Raw genomic sequence first — 22594 nt, 5'->3', positions numbered from 1 at the left:
AAACTTTGAATAATCTGCCTGATCAGAATGTAGAAGAAACTAAAACCACCCACAGTCAGTGTTGGGGAGTTTCACTACATGTAATAAAACCGCCACTTTAACCGCATCTTGCAGTAGCTTGTAGGTAGTTCAACGAAATTCAAACTTGGCTAGTGTTTTTAGTATTGTATTACTTTTTTCCCCATTTTGAGCCATAGTTTACTGCAACTGGCAACTATTTTGGGCTGTAAAACAGAAACCATACCTCTGTACTCACTGGGATCTGCAGAATACAACCAATGAAATTCTGTGCTCCCCTCTTCGGAACACACAAACAAATCAAACTAAAATTGGGCTATAACTTCTATATATAACTTCTCATGAGACCAAAACTTCCATTCTCAAACTGCTCAAGCCACCTATATTGAATAACATTTAACAAAATCTACATCTGAGATTTATGGTGAGAGATGGCAGAAAAGAGAAAGAGCGTAGATTGAGAGGGAGCCTACAGGGAAAGTTCAAGACATTACTGAAACCAGCAAGATTTCTTCCTGAAAATTGGCCTGAGAGAGAATCAGATGTTGTTGTCTGCTGAGCAAATGACTTCCTCTCTCTGGCTCGAACTGCCAGCAGATAAACAGAAATAGAGACGATATGGTGAGAATGATGGTGGTGGCAGATTGTCAGCAATGATGTAGCGATACACAACACATTTAAATGTAGCAAGCACCCAGCCATACAGCAGGACCAAGCCTCTGGATGGTGGAGATACTAAATTATCAATTCATATTGATGGAAAAAAAGCTTCTTCTACTGCCTGAAGCTATTAGATGTGAGATGAAAAACAACCCAGTGAGATACAACATGATCCAGCTCTTACAGCTTTGTACTGGATTTCATTGGGTATGAAGAGATTTCTTTTGATTGATACAGATTTTCAATCAGAAACAAGAGGCTACATTTTTATAAAACACAATTTAATAGCAAACGTATAAAACACAAAAGACAATGCCGATGTACATCATATAGGCTATAGTAGGCTATATCATACTGTTGTTTTTGCATACATGTTGGTTATAGTACCTTTAGTTAAATCACAAGGGGAGGCAATAACACAGCAGTGGTACTGATGTACGATTTTAGTAAGGTCACAGGAGATTACATTTCTGTATTGTTTATCCATAAAACATATAGTTAAAATGTTGTGCAATAATTTCAGAGAGAGAGAGAGAGAGAGAGAGAGAGAGAGAGAGAGAGAGAAATAGAGAGAGAGAGAGAGAGATACCTCATTAACTAAACCACTGAATAAGGTTGGGGTCATTTCAAAATATAAAGTGGTGCTGCATTTCATTTAAAAATGAAAGAACCTTCATTCTCAAAACGTCCTTATACACAGTGGTAAAATAACCTTTTCATGGTAAAGGTTTTCCAGTTTTGAGTGTAAAGAAGATTTACTTGCTGAATTGATTGTACTGAAAGTAAAGTGACCCCCCATTCTGTCACTGAACAAATATAATCAGAATGTGTTTATGAAGCTTAAAGAGCTTAAGGCACACAGTCTTTAGGCACATTTAAAACAGTGTAAGTCCAAGGTCTATTCCAACTATAGCTGTGACCATTGTAACATTGTGAGAGATTGGTCAGATCACTATATAGTTAGAGTAACAATGATAAAAGTGCCAAAAAAAAAAAAGCCCGTCATCATCAGAACATTGCATTCAAAAGTTGTACATCTTATAATACTAGTATTTGATAGTGGCATTTTCCAAAAACAAGTACCATCAACTGTATCAACTGCATATGATGGCTTTGATCCTACAGCGTACAGCTCATCGGACAGAGCGTGACACTAACACTGCCAGGGTTACAGGATTGATTACCTCTGAGCCAGCCATGCTAAAATCACATGCAATCATAGAAAGCTTTAGATAAAAGCATCCAGAGGAGCCCATCTGATAACAGCAATGACAACAGCACAAGGGAAAGTTACAGCAGATCCTGTGTACTCGGTCAGTCCGAGAAGCCGGTCTTAGCAGAGGGTCAGAAACAGAGTCCCAGCTCAAATGGATGTTGGTTGTTCTGATGAAGAACCATAAAGTTTGTCAGAATATTATCATCGCTGGTTTTGTGGGAAAAAGACACATCTAGGGACGAGCAGATAGAGGACAGACTTCCTTCCCCCTGAGGAAACTTTGGACGAGTGCAGGACCGCTTCTTCTCAAGGGTTCCTACACATTTTCCTCTTCTAAATTCCAGGTCTTAATTGCTTGATTGGTATTTAATATGATGTATGCCCATAGCAGCTGAGCAATGATTATAAATGAAAATTATCCTTTACAACAAGTCTGAAATGAATTGTCAGTATGTTAAAATGTTAGTATACTACAAAAAAATGTGTAGTCAGAGTGAAAAACAGCTTTTTTGATACTTGTGTACCAAACATTAAGACCTGGAAATAACCAATCTCTTCCTTTGTACACTCCCAGACTTTCCGGATGTGCGCAGGAGCCCCGTTTCTTTACTGTCAGAAATCAAGATCCATCTCCTCTTTCATCGCGTTTTCCTCTGTGTGTTTGAGGATCCGGTCAGCCACTGGTTTCAAACGTTTGGTCACCAGCTTGAGGTTGGCCTCGTGGAGGATGACCTGGGTCAAGTATCTCTCTCGTTTGATCTGCTCTTTGACAGCATTCGGGACGTCTGGGATCACGTAGGACAGGATGAACTTGGTAAGGTAAACAATGTGCTGTAAGGAGAGGAAGAAGAAGACGCCTTTATTAGTGTGTTTTAATAGAAAATAGGCCAGTGGGAATGATTTAATACATGGACTTATTAGCCCCCGTTGCAATTTTTCAGATGAAATACTGATGTTGTAAGAGTTTAATGGTCACTACTGTACTGATTTATTGTAGAAAATCAAATGAATCTTTTATTGGGGGAGGAACAGCGTGCACTTCAATAATTGTCTTCAATGAGGCTAGCTTAGCCTAGAAGCATCAAACATTTTAAGTGTCAGAGAGATTGCTCATCATGCTCTCACTCACCTCTACAACAATTATAAAAGCCATCTTGGCAGCGATCACATGCCAGTAGTAGATACTGTACTCATACTCTCTGTAATGGCCGGGAGGATACCGGAAATCTCGATACCTAAAAAAAGGAAAACATGAGCTGTTAAATGGCACCAAAGATCAGCTTGGAAACCCATTAAAAAAAAATAAATCCACTTCACTTCAACTCCAAAACATCCAGCCACCCAACTGTTGCTGACACTAATCATCTATCCAACTTGCCATATGAGTTTGTTTCTTTTCAAAGCAATCTGCATATGATGAAGTTGTGTTTTGTCCTTAAGATATATACTGATCTGTGGTCATTTTTGCAATTTCCATTAGAAGTAAAGATGGTAAAGTTTGCATGGAAGCTGGCTAGCTGACTCTGCTCAAAGACAACATAATTGTCAAACTGCTGCAGGAATAGTTAATAGTTCATTTCCAAAAAGCTATATATCTATTTTGAAGAAATCATTACCTAAATATTATGATTAAATATCTCTAGAATTAAGAGGAACCATGTGTGTGTCATCTAATCTATAAAAAGGTATAATTTTGTCAAGCAAGGACATTCCTTCAAAAAGTATACAAATTTGTTTTAATTGTGCTAGCGAACATTTTGAAGAATATGTGTCACATTTTTCAAATGGGGGATATGGTGGATCAAAACTCTTCAATGCTCTTCAACTGTACAAAATCCCTCCAGGGAAAATTGGTACTGCAGAGAATCCAGCATGAACACATGATATTGGGATCAATTTGTCAACTGCTGTGTACCTGCAGGAGGTGGTGTTTTTGAACCAGTAAGGCGTGTTCAGGGGCCTGCTCTGGTTGGTGAAGTCATCAATGTTGAATATAGACAGGGTGCTGTTGATGTAGCCCTCCATGGTGTGCTGTGAGTGCTCTCCATATGGATACACAGAGAAAGACCAGTAGTACACCAAGCGTGGGATCATGTCTGATGTAAAAGCAATGATCATGGCCTGTTGAGACACCAGAAAACTGAAAGCAGGAACTTGACATGTGGCATTTGACATTTAAATGCTACTATCACAATCAGTCAACAGTGCTTTGAGAAAACTGAAATATTTGATATTATATACAAGCAGAACACTCGGTGAGGTCTTCTATGCCGTTTGTACTGTGTCATTCTGATATTGCTGACATGAAACTCAGCACCAACCGCATCAAGACACATTTCTCACACACTGAATGTAATTATGATCTTTAATAGTAATAAAGATTATAACAGTCTTTGTTTTTATAGTGCTTTTCAAAAAATAGAGTTTACAAAGCTGCTTTACAGATAAAAGAGCAGCAAATGAATTAAATAAAGCAATAGAAATATGAATAAGAGAATAAATGGAAAGGATAATAAAAAAATCCTTAGTTTTAGATGGTTGTTTCATAGTGTGGACATTCCACATGCCTGTTTTGATCTTATGTTTTGGCTTGAGCAGACAGAAGAGTGGAGAGCCAAAGTAAAAAGTACAAATATAATAAAAAATACCAAAAATTGGAAAATAATGGGAGATTCCAACAACATGACGAGACATGACATCACATGACATGCAGGCGTGGGAGTCTGAGCAGTTACTTACATTTGTTGCCACAGCCAAGATGGCGACGCCCTGGAGAATGGGCTGCCAGGCCCCGATGTCCTGCGCCTTCTCCGGCACCATGCGGCGAAACTGAGTGGTGATTTTCCACGCATCGACCCGGATCTCAAACAGGTTGTTGACCAGCGCCAGGACCGGGGCCAGAGGGAAGGAGGCCACAAAGAGGGTCACAAAGCCGAACTGGATCACTGCGGGAGACAAGATACACGCATAAAAACACAAGGAGTGTGACTGTCAAGGTGTGCAGCTATGAATGTGAGGGAGGGGCAGACGGAAAAAACACATACACGCTCCTACATGCTCAGCACATATATAACAGCAAACCTTGACTGGATAAATAAAGACACACCAGTGCATATAGAGATGTAAAGCCACATGCTGCTTGTCTGCACACATTACAACATGCATGGGCACACACACACATACAATAGTTAGTCTGACAGTATATAGTGTCTTACCCACTGAACTGAATCATTGAACTGTAAGGGTTAAATTCAACCTTTTTTCTCTTACCCATCTCAAGATATTCATAGAACAGTCCTAGTTTTCCTATGGGCTGGAGCTGGTAGTCCTGTTCCCAGCGAGGAATCACCTTCTCTGAACCCACACGCGTGCAGTAGCGGAAAATGAAATTCTTCACCCACCTGTGGAGGAGGAGACGAGAGCATGACAGTGTCTCAGCATGATGTCACTTGTACTTTTTATATGTGTTCCTTGTTGCATGTTATGTATGTGGCGATAAAGGGGTTCAGCTTCTGGCTGCTTACGGTAGCAAGACCTCCTGGATGTTATTCCAGATGGCTTTTCCACCCATGATGACGGTGAGCTGAGTGGTCAGCTCAATCAGACAACCGCCAGGATCACACTGCAAAAACAAGACACAGAGCAACAGTCAAAAATACACAAGCAAGTGAGTTGTTAAGTAAGAAACAGACAGATGGACAGATGGACAGATAGAGTGATAAAGATAAAAACTTGTAACCAAAAAACACCACTGGAGAGAGAGTGCACTGCTGTTTCTGCCCACCAGGGGAGACTAAAGCTTTGGGCTGCAGGATTTGTTAGACATGGACACAGAGCAAACATGATGGACAACCCGTACCTCCTCGTTCCGGTACTTTCCCAGTAGATAAACAGGCTGTCCGGGATAGCCGACCACTTTTCCCTTGGCGAAGGCGATGTAGAAACAGGAGGAGTAGTAGTTGACGAATTGAAAGAGGAACATCTTCAGAGTCAAACTGTTCTCGTACTCCGTTTTGGTCCGCGGAAGCTCTGTTATTGTGTGGCAGATATGATAAGTACAATTCAAATTAATTTGGCTCTGCACCGAATGTCACCAAAATTCGGATTTGGATTCAGATGCCTCACCGAAGTCGGTGATCCAGATGGCGACCCTCTCGTAGAGGATGTTGAGGACCATGATGACGACGAAGCTGATGATGGAGGCGGTGACAGAGGTGGCCATCTGCGGCGTCACGTACTCCTTCAGAGGCTCCAGCTCCTTCAGGTCCTGGGCTCGCAGTTTGGCTGAGAAGGCGAAGAACACGGCCAGCCGGTACACAATGATGGCCACAACCGACGCCAGGATCAGCAGAAGCTAAAGAAGAAGACGGAAGTGAAGTGATGGATATATTCTTTATGTCTTGCAGGGTTAACAGAAGTTGAGGAACTATTTGAAATAAAGATGTAATGCATTTGTTATGTTTTAAACAGGGCAAAATGGCTGAATGTACAAGAGCAGTAAGAATGCAGATTAAGTCAAACTAAAAATTCTCTAAGAAAGAAAGAGCATAATTACCCAGAAAAAGACTGTCCCTATTCCTAAGGACACCCGAACACATCGTCCACAGGCTGTATACGGCACTTTTTCTTTCACCTAAACAACAAACAAATACTATAAATTACTCCATTTGAATAACAAGCCTTGAAACTGACTGTATATATGTATTGTATTATGTATTGTACTGTCTACTTTTCTAGCAAAACTGAGTAAACCTGTTTGAATGCATATTCAAATTTTACAACACATTTCCAATAATTTGTCTTATTTGTTTTGGTCTTAATCCTATGATCACAAAACACAAATTGGAGCGGCAAAGCTTTGGCAGCATCTCAAAGCTGTAATTCACGGTCTGCGTGTGTGATTACCCGTGTGACGGGGTTTAACCTCTCGTGGAGACACTTGGCTTCATATTCCGGACGGGACGGCTCTTCCTGCTCCAGGAACTCCACGGTGTCCCACTCGTACTCCAGCTCCGCCTGGTAGCGCTTCCAAAACTCCAGGAACAAAGTCACTGAAGCCAGGAAATGGAAAACAAACAGGCAGTGTGAATGAAGGAAATCCCTCATACCTATAGTCTGTTTCTCCCTAAACACTAATGTACTGTGAAGGGTGAAGTCCATTGTTTTTGTCTTTAATTGTGCCTGAAGTGAGGCCAAAGAAAACCTGGTTTCAGAGCAAAATTCTGTTCTGTTCTATTCTATTCAAGAAACAGACATCCATTGCTAGATGTGTGGCTGAGGGCGACAGATGAATGATTTTTTTTTAATAATGTATATCTCCACATTTAGAAACAATGTAATGAGAGTAGAGGAAATAAAAGAAAGAAAAATCACGAATCAGGCAGCACAATTACAACACATATCAATGGCTATGACTACTATGGATACAAAAACTATCATACGTATTGTCAGCACTTATAGCTTGTGTCTAAGCCGGTGATATTACATTGCATCAGCAGTTCTGTGCCTGCATACAGTATGTGGAAATGTTCTAATAAGATGAAAACTTGAAAATGAAGGATGTCTACCCCTGTAATCTTGTTTAAATTGTGAACAACTTACCCCAGATTGACATAAAAACAGCAAACACCAGGGTTCCGAAGTTATCAAATATGCAAAGTTTCTGAAAAAGAAAAAAAAGAAAAGCATTTAGATTGTCACAGTTATGTCCTAACCCAACCTTGATGCAAATCAGTTCAAAGCCAAAAGCATTCAAAGCAGTGACACTGTGTGCCTCTGGACAGAAACAACAGTGACAAATATTTAAATATTTAAATCACATAACTGTATCACATACTGGTGCATTAAGTACTGAGTTTAACTCCAGTTGATTTCCATTTCCATTTCCATTTCCAAAAATTATTCAATTGATCCATTGAAAAAAAGAAGTTGTTACTTGGAATTCACAGCTAAATATTAAATACAGGTGATTCCATCCTCAACTATGTTACTGTTTTTTAAGATAACTAATTACTTAAATTATATTCTATACTGATTATTAAAGTTATAACTATCTAGAAGGCCTTTACTCACAAAATAGTAATGTTTTAGAGAATGTAATCATCTGTAATCACCCGATTCTTTCTATAATGAGCAATAGATATCAGGGTTTTTCGGGTGTTTTTTTGGCTTAAATGGGAACATTATGTTTTGGATTGACACCCTTCAAATCGACTCTGAGCTGAAATAAAATACCACTCACTTTGGACGCTTCACAGGTGCTGTTTAACCTCCAGTAAGTGCATTCCCTGTCACACTGTGGACACATCACAATAGTTCCTCCTATCTCAGGGTCGCACACCTCTTTGCTGCACAGTAATTTAACACAGGACAGAGGTTAGACCATGAGCTGTATCAAATGAAGCAACAGCAGTAGCATCAATAGTGCAGACAGAAGGCTAATACCTCCAAGTGCTTGTTTCTTGAGTCTTGAATCCAAAAATGAAACAACCCAGTCCCACGATGGCGGCGAGAGCGAGCATGGCTGTGTAGAAACCCAGCCAGGCAAAGTAAATGCCAATCTTTTCCCCATAATACTTCCTGTGGAAAGGTAAAAATTTAATTTATCGTTTGAAATGACAAATACTTCAGTCTACTGTTCACTGGAGTCATATTTCTGATTCACATAAATGCGACATCGACCACTATGTAATGTATTAAAATGAAAAAAAAGGAAGGAAAAACCCATAAATAGAATTATATTCCTGCCTTAATGCAATGAAAACAAAAACAGAAAACAGATACTGAGAGATAATGGGACTTCTGAGAATTGTTGAAACTGATAGCTACACGATAGCTATATGGATAGAAAATCTATTCATACACCTTTTATTGACAACATTTCCATTTGATGTGGATCTGGATCGGGGACCAAAACGTTTCGATTCACAGTAAACTGAAATACTGTCAATGAAAGGTGCATAAAGGGGGCTCCTAATGTGCAGACTTTACTATTTTCTACCTCTCTGAACAGAAAATAAAAGGTTGAGTTACCTTATGAGGTCAAGCGGTTGCATTTTGTAGAAGCTTTTGGGGTGAGCCCATTCTTCATAGAGTAGGAATCTCTCATTGGGGTAACCGTCTTCTTTGGACCTGACATTGAATCTGCACTGAGTTGTAGAAACACAAAAGACCTCAGAGAGGGAGCTGTGCAGTATCTTTACATTTGATATTTCAGGCATTTGGCTAACACACTTATTACAATGAGTGCAAAAATAGAATAAGCTTAAATTCCTAGAATGCCAACATTACAAGCCACCAACAGTAAAGAGAGCAAAGGTTAAAGCCACAGCGCCCAGACAACAGATGTAACTGCTGTTCCCTTACAATGATCATGTATGAGAGAAGTGTTGGGTAGAACAAGGGAGAAAAGGTAGATAAGTTGAGAAAAACAAAACAAGATAGGAGCATTATCAGGTACAAATAGAAGAGAAACACATGCAGACAACTGGAAAGTATAAAAATAATATATAATAAAAATAATAAATAATATTGACTAAATGTGTATAGCACTTTTCTCAACAAAGTAACAAAGTGCTGCTAAATAAAAGTAACCAAGAGTATTAGCAAACAATCAGATATAATGAAGGAAAGATATGCACTGCTGGCTGTATGGCCCTTTCCACAGAGCAGAACAGAACCTAATATTATTGTAATATAAATGACACATAGAAATAATTTCGCTACATAACACTTTAGGCTTGAAATTCCACTCAGGAGAAAATCCAAAAGGTTTAGTATCACATTGTCTAAATGCTGTTTCAGATTCTTTTCTGCTTTTTCAGGAAATCTGGATGAAACACTGGTACATGCATAATGACATAGGCAGGTAACTGAATAAAGTGCAGTGACCAGCCTCACTCACATCATGCAGAGGATAGGCAGCTTTGTACACTCCACCATCCAGTAACTTGGTGATGCCAAACTTCTTTATGTTCCCGCGCACGTCATAGGGGGCTCGGCTCAGGATGTAATAAGCCTAGAACAAGAAGAAACAAGTTTATTTTGCCATGGTTAAGTAATCTTCATACTACCAAACCGGTTTTATTCTTCATGTTATCAAGCAATCATATCATATCCATTTTTGTTAGACATTAAATTGTCATAGTGCACCAGTAGAAGGCGTACAGACAAAACTTCTGTTCAAACATGTGAGGGTAAAACTTGTCCTTGTGTCTTTACAAATGGAAAACTACAGACATTTATAATTTTAAATGACATGCTGGGATGGGATAACATAAAATTTGACATCAAAAGAGCACTTGACCTGCTCTTCTGATTCTGTTTTGACATAAAATTAGTTATATCTGCTGAAAATGTCTTACTGAGGAGAGCACAGGATGCTCTTAACATGACAGAAATAAAAAATTGTGCACTTAACTGAGCAAAAACACATAACAATAAATTCCAACAAGGACAAAAATGTTCAGTCATTGTCAAGCTGAAATAAAAAGAATTCGCAATGTCAGGGTGACTACAGTTTTCTGCAGGTTAAAATTAAATTAAAAGAAATGTAAGACCAAATGAAAAAGGAGCTATTCAGGCACAAATGTAAAAAGTGTTTCAGCCATGCTGTGGCCTTCACCAGAGAGTGGCACACCAAACTGTCATGCAAGTCAGGCTTTTTAAACTTTCGCCTGAATACTGTCTTGGAACTTCTTCTTTTTTTTGTCACGCAACCTTCATACTGCCTTCACACACCAAACCCAGCAGAAGCACTCTCTATTCTCTCTGAGACCAATTTTATCCTCCAAATAAACCTGAAGAATAAAAAACCAGAGTATACTGTATGTCTGCACCACCAGGGAGATTTCACACTAGAAAAGTAATGCGCCAGGAAAATAGTGACAAACCTGTGAAAGTGTATTTAAGACTCTTTGGCAACATTAAGCTGTATTTAAAACCCTTTAAGGCCTTGAAGTTGGATAATTCAATTTGTAACATTTTAAGAAGTTTAAGGGACTTGCCATCCTGCTCCTCATGGACGGAGTGAAGAAGACGTCCTGGTCCTTGACGTAGAAATACTCCAGGCGGTCTTTCTCGAAGGGGGCGGTGAAGAACTCGGTCTCCTTGGTGATCAGGTCCTCGCTGGGGTAGAAGTACTTGGTGATGCAGGAGAAGAAGCGCCAGGGGGAGGGGCGGGACGACAGGTCGTTGGGCTGGATGGGAAGCTTGATGTGCAGGACCTCGGCGTAGGTGCACAGGACGTCCCACGGCATGTGGACCTTGACGAACATCAGCTTTTCGTCCACCACCTGCAAAACGTTAAGAGGGCTTGTTCAGTTCAGTTCAGCCTGCACAGAAAGGATTACATGATGCCAACTAGTGCTGAAACAGATGCCAGAAACCTTCCATCTGATGTGTAGTGTGTCAGTGGGTCGATGTGTGTGTGTGTGTGTGTGTGTGTGTGTGTGTGTGTGCAGGAAGTTGCGGGGTAGAGGTTAGAGGTGTACGACAAGACAGAAAGAGTGGCTCTAACACATGGAGAATGAAGTGCTTCTATTACTTCTTTATTCATTTCTAATGACTATGACTATGACTTAACCATCAAAACTCATTCATTCACTCATTTTCTTTCCTCCTTTATTCCCTGTCAGGGTCAAAGCGGGGCTGGAGCCTATCCCAGCATGCATTGGGCAGAAGGCAGGGAAACACTCTGTACAGTTCATCACAGGACAGACAGACAATCACACTCACAATCAGATTCATACCCATGGGGAATTTCCATAGAAACTCAATCAATTAAATAAAGATCTATATCATGAATTGAAAATATTTTACATACACAATGGTTCTAAAGGGAACCATGAAAATGCTATGGTACAAGTCTAAAGAACCATTTCCTGGTACTTTATAGAACTCTTTTTTTTTTAAAGTGTAGATTATTGTTATTTCTTCACATTTCCACAAACAAACCGCACTTCCAACCAAACAAAAGGCTGTTTTGAAGTGACGCATCATTTTCTACATTAGTTTAGTTTTACATTAGCTTGCCCCTCTTTGTCTCCATCCCCAAGTGGCCACTTTGTGTTGAGTGCAGACTTACAGATCTTGTGGCCTCCAGCTCCATTCCCATCTTCATCAAGCTGGCCTCAAAGTACTCCCGCCGCCGCTGGGGAGAAGAGCAGGAAATGGATTCAATGAGCCTGTTGTTTCTCACCCCCCCAGTTTGATTCAATTTCTTCTCTGGCTGTTCGCTATGAGATATATGCATGGTGACTAATGTATCAGGCCTGCAGTGTAAATACATTGAACATCTGGCAAAGGGTTCCCTAGGGTGACGATCATCTGAATGCACACAACAGCATCGCTTATCGCTGTTGTCTCTGGAAATCCATCTGACTGTAAGTGGGTTTTTTTTCTTCCCTGAATTGAAAGTTTATATGGTGATTTTTGTGTTGAGTCACTTTCATGACCTTTGGGCCACTGAAACTTTACAAACCCATTGTATAATTTCAAAAATACATGGATGTCAATGAGAAAATAGACATTATATTACTCTTTTCAGACCTTTTCCTCTTTTCCTACTCAGATGTATTGTATGTTTTTTTTGTCTGACAACAACATTATACTTGTACATGATCACCTGAATAATCCTTTTTTGATTTATATCAGTAATATTGGAAAGAAGTGGTTTGATCAGTAGATGTTCCTTTATTTCCAATTTGATCAATTTCTTAATTTTGATTCAAAATTAGAATAAAGATGTGCAGGTCAACTAGCTAAGTACCCATGAAAATACCCTCTACAAGCTTTAAAGGGTAATATGGTTGGAAATTAGCTGTTAAATAGTATTGATACCTGTTACAATAAATTGATCTGATCTATCAGTTAATCTAAAGCTAATCTACATTTTAGAGTTTGCAGCTCATTGTCTTCTGCACATACTGTATATATTTTCCATATTTACCATACCATAGACATTATTTACACTGTACATAGGCTCAATGAATGAAGATACGCCCAGTAGGTGAGTTCAGGTCGCTCATGTATCAGGTTACAGTGAACTGAGTCCTGCATCTGCTCTCTGTCACTGAACTGCTGCAGCTTGAATAAGTCTCTGTCCCAGCTTCCCCCGAACCAAAAAACATGGGAAAAATACTCTGTGTTGGAAAGAGAACTGAAATATTTGACTCCAAAGATATAAATACTGAATGTTGAACTTTTCCTTCTACTAAAAACTTTTACTCAAGTAGAAGTAAAAGTACTGGCTTTAAAAAAATACACAGAAATATAGCATTACTGCAAAATGTACTCCACCTAGGGTATTTGTAACTTGTTACTTTTCACCTCTGAGAATAAAAAATATCTGCCCCCACTCCTTGACAGCAAATATTGAATTAGTAGCTTGTGACTCTGATCAACTTGAGTCATCTAAACTTAATTCACCCAGTAGCAGTTAATTCAGTAGGACAGTCGGTTGGCATCAATATCATCCAAGACATTTCAATCATTCTGAATAAATGCAAACTCCAATATTTCACCCTTTCTAATGAATATCTTTGTGGGACTGTTGACACAGAGTGAACTAAAACAAGGGTCAAATACTTTTGTTGTTTGTTTTAGCAAACGGTGGCTCCAGATGGAGGCTGTTTGTTTTGAATGTGTAATACAATAAGTGCAAGAAAGTTTAGACAACCACAGGAAAATGCTTAAAAGTCAATTTAGCATCCTTTTATCTGACAATTTAGCTGCCACTATACGAGTTGAGCCCCACCCATCCAGTAGTCAGAGTCAGAGCAGATTCAAACAAACGCTAAGAAGCTTTTGCAACTCATATTTGACCAGGTTCAGCTGTAGAAAAACAAAGTAAGGGAGTGCCTGGCAGAGGCTGTTGCACCTCACTGATGGTAATTAGGTTTGGGATTATTATGAGGGATTGCCTCAGTCACACTGGCTCTGGAGTGAAGTAACTCTTGAGCTCTGACTTGGAATCAGCTTTGCCAGACATCCTTCGTTAGTGGGGAAATTGCAAAACTGACCGCTGATCAGCTTCGACACAAGTTCCACCTGCAACAGCTGCCGTTATGGAAAAACAACGGATCTATCTGCATTAATTACTTCAACTGAAGCTTGACATGGCCACTTAGGTGCTGAGTGAGTTTCAAAACCCAATGAATAAATCAATAAAAATTAATTTCAGGGTTGAAGAAGATTATCTTATCCTAGGTTCAAGGATAAGATAATCTTCTTCAGCCCTGAAAGACTTACTTTTTACCACTATGTGTTTTTTGTCTGACCACAGTTCACTGCTCCCTGCCCTTTCTCAGTACCCATTTCAAAACCACTTTTTATAATTGCCACACTGTCTCTGGATCTACAGTATTTGCAAGCATACATCCCACACTGTAAATCTATTGTGAAAGACAGCGGTAGCAACATACAACACATCCGGCTGTGCCACTTCATGTCTAGAGTTTCTTCATTTTAGAGCTGCAACAATTAATCGATTAATCGATTAGTTGTCAACTATTAAATTAATCGCCAACTATTTTGGTAACTGATTAATCGGTTTGAGTATAATAATCGATTAATCGAGAAAATAATCGACAATGAAAATAATCGTTTATAATCATTAAAATAATAGTAAATAATAATAAAATAATCATTTTGTAAATTTCAATCCCTGCTCACATGCACATGCACATGCACACGCACACGTACACACACACACACACACACACACACGCACACACACACACACACACACACAGTATCATCTACAGCGGAAGACAGCTAAGCAGGCCTCAACAGTGACATTTTTTCCAAGGAGCACATGTGCTCCTAAAATGAAAAAAATACGATTATAGGGAAGTTTAATTTTAGAAGCCTGAAATTAAAAATGCTCATCCCTAATCCGAATCTCAAGATGAGCATATGCTCCTTTTTCTGTCCTTTTTTAAGTGGTATTCATTTATTTTTGTGATAGGAAAATGGTAGCACAAGCAGATAATGGCAAAGCCTGTTGAACTCCACAGTGTTGTTAGATCTGGATGCACTGAAGCACTGGTGAGCGCTCACCACACTGACATATCTCACAGTAACCAAATTGTGAAATGTTTTCCATGTCTTATCATCAACAGCGAACAGCAGGCATGTACTGACTGTATCAACTGAAAATATTTATGAAGGTTTTAAATAGGGCTGCAACTAACGATTATTTTCATTGTCGATTAATCTGTCGATTATTTTCTCGATTAATCGATTAGTTGTTTGCTCTATAAAATGTCAGAAAATGGTGAAAAATGTGGATCAGTGTTTCCCAAAGCCCAAGATGACGTCCTCAAATGTCTTGTTTTGTCCACAACCCAAAGATATTCAGTTTACTGTAATAGAGGAGTAAAGAAACCAGAAAATATTCACATTTAAGAAGCTGGAATCAGATAATTTTGACTTATTTTTCTTAAAGAATTACTCAAACCGATTAATCGATTATCAAAATAGTTGGCGATTAATTTAATAGTTGACAACTAATCGATTAATCGATTAATCGTTGCAGCTCTAGTTTTAAATGTCTGAACTGACATGATGTGTTATAGCAAGATAACAAGGTAGGAGTTGCCTTGAGTTTAGAAAATGAGATGTATGACTGAAGTTTGCTGGTTTGAATTTGCTTGGCAAAAGGTAAAAAAGGTGGAAAACAACAAAGGGCTCACAAATTGGCCAAAATACTAAGCAAAATAATGGGGGGAGGGAAAGCACTTGTAATGCAGAAAGTAAGAACATTTATTCAAGCTTAACGTCGCATAAAAAATCGTGTTTGAAAACTGTGGAACACTTACTGACTTGAAGCGCATTACTGAGTGTGCAAAAGCAAACGTTTTTATGCAATGTTAAGCTTAACAAAGTTTTCTTACTTTCTGCATTACAAGTGGCTTCCCTCCCCCCATTATTTTGTTTGGTAGTTGGTTGGCAAAAATTTTGGCAGGGCAAGTGGACGAGTAACGCTCTTTGTTTTCTCAGCAGCTGCCCTCGAGCAAGACAGAGGAGCCGTGATTGTACTGGGCGCCTCCCAGTCCCAGGTGAGACTGTGTGTCACTCTATGAATGTGAAACAGGATGGTGCTGAAAAAGGCCGTGTGCTCAGCAATACCCTTCCCTGGATAAATAAAGGCTAAAAAAATATTGAAATTGTTGTACTCTGCTGAATATACATTATACATCACTTGTAATTAATCTCAACTCCTAGACTGCCACACTGAAGCAAATAAAAACTCCCTGTACAAATACTCAAGAGTAAATATGCTTTGTATGTAGATAATGAGAAAGCTTTGAACAATCTTTTTCAAAGATTCTTATGAGTGGTCATGAATACCTTAGTGGTAAGTAAGTGTTCATTTGCATCATTTCAGTTTGACCAAGTTGTGTTTCTAATTTACTCAGTGTCCTGAGTTTGTTTTGCAAACAATTCATGTCACTGACAAAGTGAATTGACATTATGCAGGATGATCATGGTAGCTCTGACCTGTCCTCAACCTGTTGACTGATACTGAATGAACATGACTTTCAGCTGAAGTCTCATGACAGAACTACCACCAAAAACTACTTATGTTTTAATAATTGGAAATGGTGCAGCTTTTATTGACGCACATGATTTGCTACTAAGTCCAACCAAACATGCATGTAACCACCAAACATGTACACCTCTCAATGATGCTTGCTTTTTGTGGACATATTACTTTCTACTAGGTTTTATGAGAGAACTGCCACCAGCAATGCTTAGCTGATTGAGTGAATGAGTGCATTTGTCAATAGCTTTTATGACAGAACTACATCCTTACCAGAGAACTACCACTGCTGCTGTCGTTGCAAAAAAGACCCTTGATCGCGACAGGACTAACCTGGATTTATAAAGGTTAAATAAATTGACAATAACAGAACACAGAAAGGGCCTACCTTGCGTCGGTGGAATGTGTGCCTCTTCTCAAATTCCTTCTTGTCCTCATCCTCGTAAACCAGAACGAAGTCGATCCGCCTCACGCCGTCGTTGAAGAATAAAGAGTCGGGTTTGTCGTTAAACTCTGCCTGGGTGCAAAAACAAGGCTCATCGGGTAAGTCCACAGCATCAAACTCGTACTCCTCTTCCTCCATAATGTTGTACATGTTTTCCCAGTGAGGAGAAAGAAAGGTCTTTCTGCAGACAGTCTGTGAGAAATCTCACTTTCAAATTTCACCTGTGATCCAAGCCATCAGGGAGAAGTGGGACGAGTCAACAAATACTGAGGGACCCGCCCTTCCTCTGTCTCCAGACAATTACACTTGTGATGCCACAGGGTATTAAAAACAGCTCTCGCAAGTGCATGCTAATAATTGCAATATTATGATGACATATATGACCTGAGACATGTTTAAGAAAACTAATTGTATCACCTGAATAAAAAGTCAACCTACTTGTATATATGATAACTTGTATGATACGTGAGTTTAGTATGTTTATGTTGTACACAACTGCAGCGGGCTAAATGGCTGTCATGTGTGAAGCCTTCCTGCATGAGGGTGGGGCACTTAGACTGAATGGGAAATGTCATCTGCTTGATACACTTCTAGCTGAAACCAACATGGTGTTGACTCACCTGTTGTACTTTGGCTACCGATGCTCCTTCTTCTATAGTTTCATATGTCGGTAAAAACTCCTGAGGGTAAACTGCGAAAAAAGACACCAAATATACAGTATATATCATTCACATGGATGCAGATACAGGCATTGTTACAAAGTAGAGACAGATAGATACAGTATACCCACACTCTGGTATTATAGGTGAATATGTATCTGCATTATTGTATTATTCTAACATGTAACAATATTGTATCAGCACATATCCACCAGTGTAATATCCACAAATATTTTTTCTTCTTGTGCGTTATGGGCTTGTAGATTATATTATCAAAACTGTTTGGTGTAGTGTTAACTTCACTTTTCAACACATTTCCCATGAAAAAGGTAATTCTAAGTGACCTGCGGTGTATGCAAAGTTTACCTCTGATAAAGTGGTGGTAGGGATGGGATGATATGCTTATCTCACGATACGATTCGATACACGATACAGGGTTTACGATTCTATACAACCACGATACGATGTAATAAATTAAAACTCAATGACAACAAAGTATGACAGTGCAGAATTATGCTTATTTCAGTGCCACAAATCTTTCTAGAAATGGCATTGGCTTGCTAGAAGGTAAACAACAATTTAAAAATGCCATTACAAAATGCAAATAATATAATTTGGATGGAGAGCTTGTGGAATTGTGATGGCCAAGCCGTCTCATTTGTGATTACTGCAGCAGAATAAAATGGAGGTAGTGTCACAATTAATTTTTCTGCTCCACGATACGTATTGTCACATTTTTGCATTGTGATATATTGAATTTCGAAGTATTGTCCCATCCCTAAGTGGCAGTGTTTTAAACCTTTGTTTAGCCAGTGAAGGGTTTTGCTGAGCAGACACACACAGTCACACCTGAGGAACTGACCAAGTACAATTATGTTAATCTTCTCCCAGACACTGAGCAGCTCCACTGGTTAAGTGCTAAAGGGCAGCACAGAGCGTTACTCATTTCCCTGTTCAGACTTTCCCAGCTGCTCTGAGGATTTTGGACCTGCCTGTTACCCGCCTGTTTCTCTAAGCTGCAGGCTGCCAGTGTCCCTCTTACGTGTATCGACGTGTATCATTTACCAAACACCCCTGTTTACAGCTTCTTGAATTTATCATCATCCATTAAAAGCCATGCATGAAATTGTCCACCCACATGTTATATTACCTTCTGGAAAACACTCTCTGCCCATTAATGTGCTGCAGTGTTTCCCCAGATATTCATTCAGCAGCGGTGGACCACCACACCAAGAAAACCATGACAATATTATTAACAGCAGCCTGTTAGATGGGACTTATTGTATTACGAGTGCTACTTCATATTTTACACAACACCCAACACAATACAGAAAACCCAGCAATCTTTCCACAGTAAAGCAGAGCGCTATGGGAAAACTAACTGAAGGCAGATGTTGTTTTCAAAACACTGGCCTTAGTAACGCTGTGGGAAAGGGACTGTGGAATAATTGTCATCAAATAAGACTTTCCTTCGACCAAGGATTCTACCAATGAAAGTCTTAACTTAACCATTTGGTGGCAAATGAATGAGAAATGAACCCCTATTCCTTGCTGTGTTAGTGCCTCTCTCTCGTCTTGATATAGCTTCAATTCAAATGTTTTTCTATTGTTGAGTCACTCACTTGTGACCAACATGAGTCACCTGGGATTTAGTGGAGCGGAAATACACTGAAATTCAATGTAACCAACTCTTTTAGGCTGACATACATCATAGGAAGCAGTATCACGTAGATGTAAGTTACATGAAGATTGGGACTTTTAAGGGAAAAACCCCTGAATTAACAGATTTGTGTTTATAGTGCCAGTTGTTTGCCTTATGATGATCACCGACTGAAGCTCATAGTTTAACCAGCTTTTTATTTTCTACCTCACTGCTTTGGTCTGTAAAATATGTGGACACACCAGCCCAATAGCAACACCATTGACAAACATCTGCAATCTATAGTGAGTCAGTATTTCTGAAATTTTTAAAAAGCATGTTGAATTTATGCCTACATGTAGCCAATAATAAAAATCTGCTTTCCGCCCACATACGCACCCACTGCTCACTTCCTCCCCAGAGGAAATCCTCCATAACAACAGATGACACAAGAAAAACACAGACGGCCCAAACAAACAGAAAAAAACGCAACATCATTCTTTATCACAAATATCAGAAACCAAACTAAAAGTTATAATTACCAAGAACCATTTGTACCAAACTAGTTACCAAAAAAAAAAAGCCTTTCCCTGATGTCAGTGAAGATTTGGGTAATTACATGTGTGACTGAGTTATTATACAACTCCTTTTTCTTTTGATTTCTTTTGATTTTCTACATTAAAAAGGCACATGGCCCATAATTGTTTGACTTCAGGCTGAGAGTTCAAACACTGAACCTTTCATGTTCAATGCCAGCCGAAGCCGAGTGTCCTTCCCTCCTTCCAAGAGGAAACTTTTTTCTGCATCAACCGTCGGAGCGCTGGACGTCATTTGCACAACAGATTTCCTCTCCAGGGTTTGGTGGCAGCAGGGCACAAGAGTCATTTCTGTGTTGGAAAAAGGGGGTTTCCTTCCAGATCTCAGACCAATATTTGATTCAGTGCCTATAATTGCTGTTTTGGATGTGAAAGTCAGCTGATTCATTTTCATTGCGACATGCTTCCAGCAGTGCATGAGTATTACTGCAGGATGAATCTGTTCGAAACACAGAGGAGTATGGCCTCTTTCTCTGAGGCTAGAGAGAATCAGCCTAATGCTGATTCTCAATGCTGATGATCAGGTCCATTAAGATAGTGTCAGGTTCGTTGTCATATACATAGAAGTACTCTAAATTCTCAAGTCTCAAGACTCAAGTCTGGTCGCAGCATGCAGCTTTTCAGCAGTTATCACTTCCTCCACTACAATCACAGCATCACAGGCTGCAACTGAGTGTGTATGCATAAATAATGCATATTGAAATATTCAGCTACATGGAGCAGAATGCACTACATCCCCTTTGTGATTACACATCCATGTGGTCAAAGCATCTGTAATTTCCATCATTCCTATCATATCACTGCCAACAGTTAGGCTAAACCTGTGTATATTATCCCCAAAGGATCACATGTCTCTCAATGAGCAGTCAGGGCTGAAAACGAACACATACACTGACAAGAACATATACTGTACACACTGCAGATAAAACAGACACGCAGGAGTTTATAGATTCATGGATCTTTCTTACAAAATAGCCTGTGAGAGCGAGCACTACATGGAGATTTGACCAGTGGATTTTCTGCTCAGTGAGATCTGTCAGGTGAAGCTGGCAGCTGTAGAGTCACAAACTCTGCTGTGCTGCATAAGTGTAGGATTTGAACACTGAGACCATTTCCACGTCTACTTCAAAGACACCCGGCAGTATAGGCTTTACTGGGGCAAAGCTTCAATTTTGTTTGCTTTTTTATTGGGAGGAATGTAAGTAATGCAAGCAACAAAGAAACATGGAAGTACGCAGATGTAATCGGTTCCAGCCACCAGCGTCATGCCCTTTCATACAGAGCAGACACACACGCCCCCTCTGTCATTTGATATATTAAATAAACAAGGGTTGTATTTGCTTGCTGTTTGTAATATTTAGTCATGATGGTTGTAGTTGAGTGTATAAAATCACACCTCTGTAATTCACCCTGCCCCTTAAATGATTCCTTCCATAAATCAGGAGGCACTGCCACAGAGTTGTGTTTGAAAATGCTGATTTTGCGAAGCTGGTGATAGCTATGTTGATGTGTATGATCTCTGCTGATTGGCATATGTTGGTGTGAATATTTTGTGTCCTCTCCAAAAATTGGGTGCACCACACCCCCGATGGCTCTAACCATGGCTGAGCTATGGCAGCCTCATGGGCTTATATGTCATTTAATGTTACATAGAGACAGGCTTACTCAGAGTTATCTAATTACAATTACAATTACAAATACTTTAATCTATTTATAGCCTGGCTGCACCACAGTAGGTGATAACACAAAGGGGTGTTGGCATAATGGCAGACAATAGGCATTTGTAAAATTAAAGGCTGTTCAGTGGCTCTGAGACCGTGAGATCTTGGACCGTTTCTTGCTAGCAACTTTCTAAGTTAGGAATGGAGTCTTTAAACACATTCAAAGCTCACCAGAAACCATTGGAAAGACTGAGAACAAAACTTTAGTACTACTGATGAATTGTTGGGAACATTAAGGCCCAATTTCGTGGCTGGCACATGGGACAAAAACTCATAATGATAGCTGGAATTAGATTCACGCAGGGCGCGCACTCACACACTCTACGCAAGTACTTAAAAAAAAGACTATTGCGAAAGACAAAGGTAAAAAGTGTGGTCTCACCAACTTCTTCCTCTATCATTCCTAGGTCCGTATCTCCCTCTAACTCCTCTGTCTCAGATACGGAGTCCATCTCTAGGATGTCGTTGTCGCTCATCTTCTGTGTCGGGGGGCCAAGTCACATCACAGAAAGACAAAAACTTGAAAAGTGACTAATCAAAAGATAGCCTATGATGACAAAGGCTTTTAAGTACAGCCCTCTCCTCCATGCATTCTCACGTTATTTCTCAACATCGATCCGACAAAAAGGATTTGAAGATCAAGTTGTGACTTGAGGGAATGGAAACGGGTGGGGTCGGAGGAGGAGGGCTTTAGATGTTGTTTCTCCAGACTTGACAGCAAACGTTTGATAACGCCCACTAAAAGACTACAGCCGCATTCTTCTGTCCAGAAATACTGTAATAGAAAGTTTGTTTGACACGCACACACTGCACCCTGTTGAACATTATGAGTGATAGCAGCACATATTGCCCTTGAACTGATTTGCCGTTCTGGAAAATGTAAAATGACTAGTGGACAAGTCAATAGCATAGTGTTTTATATATATGTTAAGATTGTTTAGGGATATATCTAAACAGGAAATATAGTAATTTGCAAGCTATATTTAAGTTTTTATTTTTGATTCCATTCAGATATGTAACGCTGGTGCTGGGAACTATTTAACAGTCTGGCCTAGCGGCTGGGGGACGAAAAAATGTGACGGACCGCTGGACACA

The 22594-nt window shown here is 39.6% G+C and overlaps 1 protein-coding gene across 1 annotated transcript; it reads right to left on the bottom strand.

Annotated features, from left to right (window-relative positions):
- Nucleotides 1-942: 942 nt before the first annotated feature.
- ano6 (anoctamin 6) lies at nucleotides 943-22153 on the bottom strand. The gene is made up of 20 exons (XM_071526179.1): nucleotides 21882-22153; nucleotides 17505-17575; nucleotides 16828-16956; nucleotides 11979-12044; nucleotides 10900-11187; nucleotides 9798-9911; nucleotides 8927-9042; nucleotides 8339-8473; nucleotides 8136-8241; nucleotides 7496-7556; nucleotides 6800-6945; nucleotides 6450-6527; nucleotides 6020-6248; nucleotides 5754-5923; nucleotides 5419-5516; nucleotides 5165-5295; nucleotides 4634-4839; nucleotides 3810-4015; nucleotides 3024-3129; nucleotides 943-2725 (listed from the first exon to the last, which is right to left on the bottom strand). Exons 1-20 carry the CDS (start codon nucleotides 21973-21975, stop codon nucleotides 2507-2509), a joined length of 2769 nt encoding a protein of 922 aa, XP_071382280.1. The 5' UTR covers nucleotides 21976-22153; the 3' UTR covers nucleotides 943-2506.
- Nucleotides 22154-22594: the final 441 nt, after the last annotated feature.

This window comes from Centroberyx affinis, unplaced genomic scaffold, assembly GCF_046629955.1.
Source record: "Centroberyx affinis isolate AG114_WGS23_722 - 3 ecotype Tasmania unplaced genomic scaffold, CSIRO-AGI_Caff_v1 ptg001393l_1, whole genome shotgun sequence".
NCBI classification, from domain to species: domain Eukaryota; kingdom Metazoa; phylum Chordata; class Actinopteri; order Beryciformes; family Berycidae; genus Centroberyx; species Centroberyx affinis.
The sequence above is the reverse complement of the archived record's forward strand: the minus strand, read 5'-3'. Positions and strand labels throughout refer to the sequence as shown.